Consider the following 12,232-nt stretch of genomic DNA (forward strand, 5'->3'; position numbering starts at 1 on the left):
TCTTTTCTACCTACACCCTTCTGGTGGCTCAGGTTGTACAACTAGGTGCCCATGACCAACTCCTCATTGTGGATGAATTTAGTCTGGTTGGACTTTCTCAGGAAAGGTATGACTAATTGGTCACTTAAACGCATCAACTAATTGGTTAGTTTTAGTGTACTGAAGTGATAGTTTGCATTTAATTTTGAAATTTGAATTCAAAAAGAAGTGATGTAAAAGCTCTTTGTGAAGGTAAAAGCTTACCTTCACTATAACCCTATTTCTTAGAGCACATGAATCTCATTTTGGGTTCACTCATAAGAATGTATATTAGTATAGAACATTTTATTAAATAATTATATAAATATGTACACATATACTTAGAGCTTGTAAAATCTTTAAATATCTTAATGTTAATGTTATAGAATAGAATATATTTACCCGTTTTATAATTAATTATCATAAGTGATGTGGACAGGACATAATCTTCTGAAAGTCTGGTTTATTTCCCCAAACAGCAACCAGGCTGAGGAACCTAAGCATAAGTATTCTGAACATAGACTCCTCTATGACAGTGAGCACTGTTTCTATATTTTCTTTCTAGGGCAGCAGAACTCATGACTACAACCAGTTCCATGGTTACACTGGAAGTTGCAAATCAAGGCATCCTCTCTCACTGCCTGTCCACCTTTCTTACCCAGCCATTGTCCTCCGTGGTGCAGAGAGGTAAGAGCTAGTGACTCAAGCCAGGTTAGCCAACATATAGTAATCCTGTATTGAGATATGGCTCCTCCTAAAAGTTATCAAAATCTGGGGCTGGAAAGATGTTTCAGTATTTTACAACACCAGTGTTAGCTCACAACTGCCTAAAACTCTAATTTCAGGGGATTTGAAACCTTCTTCTAAGTTCTTTGGACACCAGTCAAGCATTCATGTGCACATATGCTGGGCAAACACTCATACACATAAATTATTTTTATAAAGTGAGACCCTAAAAGTCCCATGTAGTAGCTCCTACCACAGCTCTTGCTCAGCTTTTCAAGGAAGAAGTTAGTTGAGACTGAGTGCATGATGCTGAGAAATACTTCTGGATCATGATACAGATCAGATCTGATGGTACGGTTTACTAGATATATTCACAGTCTGTTAGGTGCAGTATTGTGAATCCTCTTCTGCCCCTGACTCAGCTTTTATTTTTACTTTTTATATTTTCAGTTTTATTTTTATTACGCTACTCAAGTAAATTAATCCTAAATTAATGAATCTGGGAAAATGAGAATTAGTTTAAATTAGTAAATAAGAAAATGTGAAATGTTTTTTATTGAAAGCATAGTGTCAAAATTATAGTTTTTAGCAGGGCATTTAAAATACATGCTTTTTAGAAAACCATTTATTTATTTCCTTTACAATCCTGTCTTCCCAGTAACGCACTGTACAAATCTTCCCTCCATCACACTTTTCCTGAAATGGCAATGCTTGTTTCAGGGTGTCAACTCCCATGAATGCTTTTTAAAAGATTGTAAAACAGATACCTGAGGAAAAAGTATGCCTTTTATGCAGTTTTAAGCATCTGATTGTTTACTTCTTTACATTTCACAAGAACAGACCCCTCTACCTAGACCTGAAGTTAGGAGCTAAATTTCAGGAGTGACAATGCCACAAACAGCATGCATCAGTGTATAGAAAAAATCTTTTTATTCCTTTGTAGACACAGGAACAGCTGGCTACTTGGCCAGTGAGCCATAAAGCAGTGTCAGGTCTGGTTATATAACCATTCCCCAGTTTTTGTTACCTCCTCTGTGAGGAAGAAACATGCATGAAATTTTGCTAATATCTCTGGTGAGTCCCTGATGTAGTATAGCTTCCTCTTTTCTTTTCTCAGCCTCTTACCCCTTCCAAGGAAGAGCTTCAGGAAGTTTTACCTACTTGAGCTCCATTGACTAGAGGCTGGCAAGGGTCTCTAGTGTGACAGTGATATGTGGATCCAGAGGTCCTCAGTGGAATCTAGCACATGCAGCCAGGAGCACCTGAACCCTTCCTCCAAGTCAGTTGCCCCTGCTTCCACTCTGACCAAGAGTGGTCCTGGCCATTGGGAAACCCCAGCAGAGGTGCTGCCCACCCCTGTGACTGTCTCCCAGCCCATATGAACAGACCTCCCTCCACCACCTCCTCTACCACAGGTCCACTACACCAGATATTGGTGGCATTTCAGTGGATTTGCCACTCCCCCCTCCTTCTGCAAACAAGGCAGCATCCCAGTCTGCACAGGTGGCTGGGAAAAAAGAGTGAGGAGCAGCAGTGGTGGTCTGAGATATAGAAGGCCTGTCTGGACAAGGAAGCAGAGAGGAAGCACAGGGAGCAGGAGAGGAAAGGGCGACAGATGCACTCTCATTCCCTGAACTTGCTTCCTTCTCATCTTTGACCACACCGAACAAACGAGGAAAACCTTCCACACTGCAGAGGCCCCAAGAAACAGTCATTCTGGTGTTGTAGTCCCTGCAGCAGCCCCCCACTATTGAGCACAGGGATCTGCAGTTCATAACTATCAGAAAAGAGGTGCTGTCCTCTGGGGAGTCTGTCTCCAGACCCATAAAAATAAGATGTCAGGAAGAAGCTGGAGTAGCAACAGCAAATGCACCTTGGGGATATGCTAAGCAAGGAGATCCATGAGTTGCAAAACAAGGGGGACGGTAGTGCAGAGGAGACTGACTGCCTGTGGACGCTTATGCTGGAGTGGCAGTTCCAGAAGAGACTTCAGGCCATATTTCTTGCGTTTCTCCCAGGTTCATTTCATAAAACTGTTCAAGAAGCACAACATTTGATGTTTCCATAGTAGAAATTTATAACAACAATGTTTTTGCCCTTCTGGCCTTAGACAGTTCTACAGTGGTGTCTATGGTTAAGTGCCAGGCAGTGAGAACCCAGGAGTGACATTCAGAGGTACACAGGATGACCAGCAGGTGAGGTGCTCCTGGAGCCCAGTGTCCTGAGTGCAGGTCCTCAACCTTACAGCTGCCCACTCCAGCTGTGCCTGGGATGGAGCCAGTGCTACCAACCTAGGAAGCAGCTCAGGGAGTGTGCTTAGTATGTGCCCCATTGCTTCAGTGCATGACAAGGTTAATCTGCAGGAGTAGCAAGATTTTAGCCAGCTCTCGTTCTGTATCTGAGGAAGAACATGTCTTTAAGAACATCAAGATGCTCACCTCTAGCACATATCAGCTTTATATGTCAAAGATATCATAATAAAGCTGTTTAAAACATAAAAAGTTATAAGGTAGCTCAAGGGTAGGATTACTGACCCTGAGTATTATATCTAATTACACACACACACACACACACACACACACACACACACACACACACACAGAAAGAGCTACAAAAGTTGGAAAAATAAACGAATCTTAAAAATATATAAATAAATGTAGAATTATTAAAATGTATATGAGAGTCAATGTTTATCACCCAGCATTGAGGAAGGGGCTTAGAGAAATGAATTATCCCCCTCCAACCTCAAAAAACATACGCACACACACAATCAATGACATGTGTAATTATACCAGGAAATACCTTTATTTTATAGAATGTAATAATCGAAAGTTAAAACCATCTTTTTTGTTAAGGGTTGCCAATACATTCTTTTTCCAAGGTGTGTGCAGCTGTGCCAGTCTTGTTCATTATGGTATGGAAGAGGCCCCTGACCTGTGAGCCTAGAGGTGAGCAGGGGATCTTTGCTCCATTCTGAGACTGAGAAAGGCAGGATGCCCACTCAAGGGTCCATAGCAGGGAAGGTTTTCAAGCTATGGATAGTCCTGGAAAAGCCTATACCAGGCACACAGTTAGCAGTGATGTGTTTGCAGGGAGTCCAAGGAACCAGCTTTGTACTGATGCAGGTGGGCAAGCATTTATCATCCACCTCCCACTATGACAGCAATGAGAGTATTGCTTAAGTTTTATTTCATAGATTTGATCCCTGAACAAAATACCAAAAACTCCACCCCAAATACTGCACCCTTAATGATGTAGCAAATAGAATAGTGGATGCTAGGCCAGGAACCTTTGACTCTTCTAATACCATTGTGTATTTCCGAGCAAGGAAGGAGAGGTGTCAATGGACAGCAGTCTGTTTCCCCACGAGTACTCTACCACTGAGTTGGTAGCCTTAGCCCTCCTCACCTCTAGAAAAAGGGTGTCACTAAGTTGTCCAAGCTGATCTTAAACTCATGATGTAGACCAGGCTAGCCTTGAAGTTCTGATCCCCCTACCTACTGTGTGTCTTGAGTGTCTGGTATTACAGGCCTGTTTCTCTATGGATTAGTAGCCCATGGAAGAGTCCATGATCCCATGACCCTCTAGTTCTCACCCTGTGGAGCTATTGGCCTAAGGGGGAGATGGAGTCCATCTGAAGGGATGGGTCAACAAGACAACTCTGTAGAGTGGGGAACTCATCATTCATATTGGGTCCCTGCTGGGAAGAGGAGAAATCAAGAGGAGGGAGGAGATTGGTGTTGGGGAATCCTCCTCTTCCTCATCTTTCTCCTCCTCCTCCTCCTTCTGCTGCTAATGCTGCTGGTGCTATTGCTGTTTCTCCTGTTGGTGCTGTAGCTTCTGCTGGTGTCTTTTCCTTGGCCATGTGTCTGAAATCACCTCCTGTTTATTCTCAGGACATGACAGAATTTCAAGATGGCACTGTGAGAGAAAAAAAGTCAATTTATTCTAAGCAAAAATCTTATGCGGTAGAATACTTAGATTACCATTTGGAGCTTTGATTGCCTTATTATTTTATTAAATCTTCTCTTCTACTTCTCAGTTAAGATTTTTGAAAGAAATCATTTAGAAATGTTACATATATATATATATATATATATATATATGTAACAATATATATTAATTGCTAGGTCTTAGGAATGAAAAAATCAGTATGCAAAACAATATGCATGCATGCAGGATTCTGACCATCAACAATAACCCACAAACTAGGTTGTTGATACTTATTCAGTGACAAACCTTGTTATTAATTTTAAGGCTTACTGGAGTGGGATGTTACATTTGAAAACATAAGACTCTGTTCTGCAGCACTTGTGATTGATGACCACATGTGCTAGAACCAGTAGCCCATGGATGAGTCCATGAGCCCATGAATCTCTAGTCCTCACCCTGTGGGAGCTATTGGCCTAAGGGGGAGCTGGAGTCCATCTGAAGGGATGGGTCAACAAGAAAACTCTGTAGAGTGGGGAATTCATATTGAGTCCCTGCTGGGAAGAGGAGAAATCAAGAAGAGGGAGAAGGCTTGGTGTTGCGGAAACCTCATAAAAGAACTTAGAGAAGATACAAGGTAAGAATTGTGGGGAAAATGGAAACCAGAGACAAGAGGAAGGACCAGCATAGAGCAAACTAGAAAGGACAAAGCACGAAGGTACCTGGGCTGTGCCTGCTGCTTGTTATCTGGACTCTCCCTGTGGCTCATTTCTGGGGAGAGATTCTGTTCTGCCCCAGGCGAGGTTTCTTTCTCCTTGGCAAGCAGCAACAAAGCTTTATCAGGGCATTTGCTATATTCCTGGTCCACCCCTTAAAACCTCTGTGCCCGACCCTGCTGGAGATGGGCTTATCCTCTAATGGGGCTCTGTGGGAGAGTAGATTATCTTCTTTTATTTCCTTGTTGCTACTCTTCTCACTGAAGATGCTTGTTGTTTGAATGTATGGTACACTCATGGCACATTTGTGATAGTGGTCCTGTGTAGGTGTCATCGGTTGTGGCCTGAGACGACCAGCCACAGTTGACCTTCTTCCTCCTTTTGTATGAACCTTCTGGCTATAATGAGATACGTGACCTTGGGAGAATGACACCTGCAAGGTGCCTAGGACTGGCAGGCTTCCACTCCTCTTTCTTTGTAATCTAAAAGCAGCAGCAGGGTCAAGGCTAGGAAATGGGGCTGCAATGGGACTCACTTGCTGTGCCTGGGCTGTGCAGCCATACCCCGGGAGAGCCTGCTGTTGTAGGAAGTAATACGTTGCCATTTCCTCATTATATTTTCTTTTTATTAGGGAGTATTTTATTACAGAGGCTTGAAATCCCATGCATTTCATCGCACCCAAAATTTCAGGGTCTGGCCTGAGGGGAAGCAGTTCTTCACAACGAACTGTGAACCCCTTCCCGTGTTCTTTGAACCAGGTGTGTTTCATCACCTCGCTGGCTGTTGGTCTATACATTGGATTTACTGTTAGTAATTGACTAAGGAGGTTCTCCAGTTCTTCTGAAACCCCATAGGGGGCAGGATACACCCCTGCAACAACTTGTTTTTGTAATTCTTGGATGATCACAGAATCAAATGGGAGCTTTCCCACTACCATATAATACAAGACCACTCCTATTGTCCACATATCATTCTTCATCCCGTCATACAGAAGTCCAAGGAAGCGTTCCGGGGAACCAAAAGAATACGCACCGCAGTGCTGGTTTAGCATTTGTCCAGGTTGTGTTTCGGTGCTAAGCCCAAAGTCGATGACTTTGACCTTTTTGTTTTTATCAATCATTATATTGTCCACTTTCAGGTCTCGGTGAACAATCCCCTTTCCATGGCAGTAGCTCACTGCTGATAATATCTGTTCAAATATTTGCCGGGCCTCATCCTCCTCTATGTGCCCTGACTCTCTGATGTACTGGTAGAGTTGTTGGCCTTCCACCAGCTCCATTATGAGGTATATTCTAGTTTTGTTTTCAATGACTTGTAAGAGAGAAACAATGTTGGGGTGGTTGATCTTTCTCATTATGTTTTCTTCTGTCATGGCTGGCCGGAACCACTGCTTCTTCTTTCGGAGAACTTTGACCGCCACTGGGGTTCCTGTGAGCTGGTGGTGGGCCAGGAGGACCTTGGCATAGCTTCCTTTTCCAATAGTCTTCAGTACTTTATATTGGGAATGAAAGGTTCCCTCCTGAGAGATACTGGGATCGGGACTAGAAGGTGGTAACTCCTCCTCAGTCTCTGTAGGCATTTTATCAGTACTAATGCCACCTAAAAATAACAAACAAATGGAATCAAATAATGAAAAAGATGGAGCAATTCAGGAACTAAAATTACACATGTGGAACCTAAAAGAAACAAAGGAAACAAAAAGAAAAAAATAATAACAAAGAAAAGACTAGACTAGAAAAATAGAATAAAATTATGAACAGGGGGAAATATGAAGAATCATAAGTAAAAGCCACCCAAATAACCATCCCCAAAAGAGAAAGCCAAGAGCACACAAATACTAAATGTAATGATGAAAATAAAAATCGTTATACTACAATAGGATTGGGCGGCCAAAGTTGATCAATACTGTGAATGGATTGTTTGAAGAAAAAGGTCAGATAAAAGAAATGAGAGGAGAAAGACTGAGTATAAGACAAAACAAACAAATATAAAAAGCCAACACTTAAGGGAAAACTCCATTGAATTTCAGGACCTAGTGATCCACAAAAATCCACAACTCTCCAGAGCAAAATACTGAAAATTAAAATTAACCAACCATAAGGAATAAGGCAGTTAAATATCAGTGAACAGTCAACCTTAAACAAAAAAAGAGTCAAGGTGTCACAAAGGGCAAATTTGTATCAAGTCTAAGCCAATGATTGCTTGTACTCAATAAATAGAGAAACAGAAATAATGTAAAAGGATGAAACTGCAGGACATTGAAAATGGAGATAGAGTGAATCATCCGACTGCAGAACCGTAAATAATCAAAGCAATAATATAGCATGTGAGAACATAAAAACCACCACCAAAATGAATCCAGCAATCCATAATAAATAAATAAATAAATAAATAAATAAATAAATAAATAAATAAATAAATAAATAAAACAAAACCACAATAAGGAAATAGTCAGTGGTCTTGAGAATATATGGCCTAATTCTATCTCTTAAACACATTGAAAAAATATCAATCCATAAATAAGCAGCCAGCAGTCTACGTAGGCCTTTAATCTGATATTATGGGGTTGGCATATCAAATTCCTGGGAGCCACTGGAGACCCAAGACAGGTACTTGGGCAGCTGCAGGCCAGTGAGGGAGCCTGTCTTGAAAATGAGGTTGAGGACCTTCCTCAAGAACAGGAGCCAAGGTGACTTCTAGCCTCTACACTCTTTTGCACTGAGGTGCAGGTAATATAGATACAAGGGGCAAAAGGGGATGGGCACGTGCGTGCACACACAAACACACACACACACACACACACACACACACACACACACAGGCACACACACAGACAAACGCCCAGATTCATACAAAACACAATCACGTAGGAACAGGCACACACATACTTACACACAAGTAAACCTGGAAAAATGCACATCACAGACAAACACACACACACACACAGGGACACACACACACACAAAAGAGGTGGTACACACATACAAACATGCACACAAACAAACCTGTAAACTCACACACTCCTACATATACTGACAAACACACAAGCGAAAGTGTACACACACTCACACACAGGCAAATCTGTTAGCACACACTCTCTTACACACACTGATACATACACATATACACAGTACAGTAAAATCCAATACATCCACACACAGCTCACAAGATACAAACAAGTCGCAGAGGGCTCCACTCCACACCTCCTCTCAAAGCACTCAAAGAAATCCAGGCCTGGCAACAGCTTAACATCTGTTGGCTGGGACGCCTCACAGTCGCTCCTCATGAGGTCACAATAGGACCTGTCATGACATGGTTGGGAAGGGCTTCAAGGCTCTGGCTTCTGTGGGCTATGGAGAATTTTAAGGCTTTTAGAAATCAAAGCCTGTAAGATGTTTACCTCTCCTCAGTTCTCTGTTTTGAATGTTTTCTATGCCTCCTGCTTCAAAGTTGTCATGTCTACACTCAGGGTGTCACTTTTTCATTGAATTCTGAATGATTAGCCTCAAACTAATGGTACACTGTTAAAAAAATTAAAAAAAAAACAAAGCTGTGTTTCTAAACTGACCGATCAAGATGACACTGATTTCATAAATCCTAGGAAAGGCTCTAGGTTATCATCAAACACCTGAGACAAAGATGCAGGGATAGGCAGAGCACTTGCCTCCCAAGGGTAAGGAATTGAGTTTCAATCCCCCAAAACCCCCACGAATGTTGGGTGCATCAGAAAAGCCTATAAGCTCAGCATCTGTGGAGTGGGGAGGGGTTGGGGCTTGAAGACAGGTGGTCTGACATGCAGGCGTGAGGACCTGTCAGAGGATGGCCTCTGACAGGACATGGGGTAGTGGTATGCATGGACACCTAGGCACATAAGGGGGTATGCATATACAGGCAGACACTTCCTATCACACAGAGGTTGGCATGATGTATAGAAAACCAAGTCCATGCTGAGTGTAGGGCTCACTTTAAATATTAAGGTCCAGTGATGGAACAGGCATGTATGAGGACAAGGAGCTCTGTGCAACCTGGGACCAGAAGGAACAGAGTGGCTATGCTGACACAGTTGAAATTAATTCTCAATCACAGTCTGTGACAGCCAGGTCACAGGACCCAGTCTGCTGTGTTATTTGTGAGCAGCCAGTGCAGCCAGAAGCTAACTATTGAGCACTGACTGGCCCAAGCCCAGAAAGGGTCTCTGTTTCTCAGAGTGCTGGGGGCAGTGCAGTGTGTAGCGCTTTCCTTCTGAAGACTCTTCTGGGGTTTTGAGTCCCCTGTAGAGGACTCTCATGGCTGCAGACACTAAGCCTGGGAGGTAAGATCCTCATCTGTAGAGTTCACTGAAAGGCCTGAGAGCAGAAAAGGAAAGAAACAGCAAAATGTGCCACCTCTGCTCACTGTGGTTCAGCTTCTGCCTTTGCAGCTGAGCTCAGGTGCCCTGGAGTCCTCCCTAGCCTGAGTCAGTGATCTCAAGTTTAAGTCCCTACTTCCTGGTTTGTAGTATCAAACAAAGCACAGTTTCAGGCAAGAAAAGCTGTGAACGCCATCTAGACATTGTTGTCTACATTTGAGGGGGACTGTTGAGCCCCAAAGGGAGCAAGGGTTACAAGGTCAGGTATTATAGGAATGGCCAGGGTTGGAATCCAAGTTCCAATCTCCCTTTGCTCAGGGCAGAGGGTAGGACTGGCAATTGGTTCCTGCTGTGTACATGGGCAGAATCAAAGGGTCTTATGGGATCGCTGGCACAGACCTGCCCAAGCATGGCTTAGGGAGCCTCACATCAACTCAATATTTGATGTGTTCCCAGGTTTGTCTACCACCCTCAGCTGTGTGCCATTTTCCCTGCCTCCTGCAAGGGACTCTAAATATCTTCCTATAAAAGCGATCAAGGAGGAGTTGCACAAGGACAGGTGGGGCTCTGTGGGGAGGTTCACATGGGCTAACACATTAGAGGGCCACAGTCCCAGGACTGATGCTGGATGGACACTCTCCTCTGACATCCAACAGAGAGATCTTCACAGAGATCAAGAGAAGGCTTCTCTGAATAGCTGTGCAGAGCACCTCCGATTCATGGACTTAGGACTGACACCCATAGGATGCTTTTGAGGAGCCGATTGTGATTCAAGGGCTCATCTGCCTGGGTCCATGTGACTCTAGAGATGAGCCCAGGACTTGGCTGTGGCTGGTTATGAGGTCAGATCAGAGGATGGGAGGGGGCTTGTCCTTGGCTCCTGGGAGTAGAGCAATTTTTCTTTCCCTGCCCCTACTTTTTTTGCTTTTCTTTCCTTGGCATAAGGAGGGACTGGAAGAAGTCTGTCTATGGGGAGTGAGGCTGGCTGGGAAACTGCTCACTGTTCTACACTGTCATGCAGCTGGGGGCTTGGGGTTGTTGGCAGGATAACCTCTGCACCATTCCAGTCTGCTTCTCTCCACATTATCCATGCATCCCTGTCCCTGCGCTGGGAGACCTGGATAGAAAAGTCCAACCTGTAGCTTCCAGTCCAGGGATGGAGTCACTCAGTGAATGGATTCCAGATGGTTATGTGTAAAGCTGCATCAACAGGGTAGTTACTGAACATGTGGGTACATGGAGGAGGATACTGCACTGCACCCACCCACATTTCATATAAAACCAATCCTCATGCTCAGGTACTAATTGGTTCTTTTTTATACCTTTCACCATTTTTGCTATTCACTGTACTGTGAAGGGTGAATTTTCATTGTTTCACTTCTGCAAAAAGACAGAGTTTAGCATTGGAGACTCCCTACAGCCTGGCTGGAAGGGAGGCCTACACCCATGTGTCCTTCTAGGAAAAAGCTCTTTCATAGGATGCCTCCCTGAGTCCCAGGATGTGTGGAGGGCTCTGAGCCCTATCCAGGGTTGACCTCAGTATATTAACGGGAGCAGAGGCTTCTCTCTGATAGAACAGTACCACCCTCCTGCAAGATGTCTATGATGGTTTGTATATGCTTAGCTCAGGGAGTGGCAATATTAGGAGGCATGGTCTTGTTAAAGTAGGTGTGTCACTGTGGGCATGGGCTTTAAAACACTTTTCCTATCCACATGCAAGCCAGTCTTCCCCAAGCAGCCTTCAGATGAATATGTAGACCTCTCACTTACTCTGGCACCATGACTGCCTGGATGCTGCCATGCTCCCAGCTTGATGATACTGGACTGAGTCTCTGAACCTGCAATCCTGTGTCCATTAATCTCATAAGAGCTGCATTGGTCATGGTGTGTCTGTTCTCAGCAGTAAACCCCTAACTGAGACAATGTCAATGTTCCCTGCTCCAGCTTCCTGGCTATAGAAGCTTCACACATGACCGGTATTCTCTTGGGATATGGGCCTAATAGGCTCTAGGCTGTCTGCTTGATCTGAGAGTGTTAGGACATCCTGCTCTTAAGGGCATTGTTACTGTTTCCATGCAATACTGTGAAAACATCAGCAGGCTCCTGCTTTCTTACCCCCCTGAACACAATGCTGCCTTTTCCAGGAGTGGATCCAACATATCTCAGAACCTCCTCAGGAACTATGTGTTTCCCAAGGATTACCTGCACTTGCTTACATACCCCTATTCTGTGTCCTGAAAACTTTTCAAAGCCCATTCATCTGAGACTGGTGAGTTCAGGACAGTAGTCCCAAGTGTCTTGTCCTACGCTGACAGTTCATTCTCATGAGGCATCACTTACCCTTGACAGAGGATTTTTCCAAGGGGCATTGGATGTGCAGGAGAATTGTGTGTGCTGACTCCTGTCAGATCAGCACAGGATACCATCAAGGCCCCATTTGCTCTTGATTTTGGAACTCATGGTCTTGGCACTGTCTTGTTGGTATTTAGGTCCC

At 43.8% G+C, this 12,232-nt stretch overlaps 1 protein-coding gene across 1 annotated transcript; it reads right to left on the reverse strand.

Annotated features, from left to right (window-relative positions):
* Window positions 1-3,525: 3,525 nt before the first annotated feature.
* On the reverse strand, window positions 3,526-8,604 carry LOC134485084 (sperm motility kinase Y-like). The gene is made up of 2 exons (XM_063280886.1): window positions 5,397-8,604; window positions 3,526-4,665 (listed from the first exon to the last, which is right to left on the reverse strand). The coding sequence occupies exon 1, from the start codon at window positions 6,967-6,969 to the stop codon at window positions 5,440-5,442; it is 1,530 nt and encodes a 509-aa protein (XP_063136956.1). The 5' UTR covers window positions 6,970-8,604; the 3' UTR covers window positions 3,526-4,665; window positions 5,397-5,439.
* Between the last annotated feature and the right edge of the window lie 3,628 nt (window positions 8,605-12,232).

The sequence above is a fragment of the Rattus norvegicus genome, chromosome 1 (genome assembly GCF_036323735.1).
Source record: "Rattus norvegicus strain BN/NHsdMcwi chromosome 1, GRCr8, whole genome shotgun sequence".
Classification (NCBI taxonomy): Eukaryota; Metazoa; Chordata; class Mammalia; order Rodentia; family Muridae; genus Rattus; species Rattus norvegicus.

Bases quoted from the DNA above. Each gene is read 5' to 3' on its own strand.
- LOC134485084 (XM_063280886.1), bottom strand. From the start codon at position 6,969: ATGCCTACAGAGACTGAGGAGGAGTTACCACCTTCTAGTCCCGATCCC.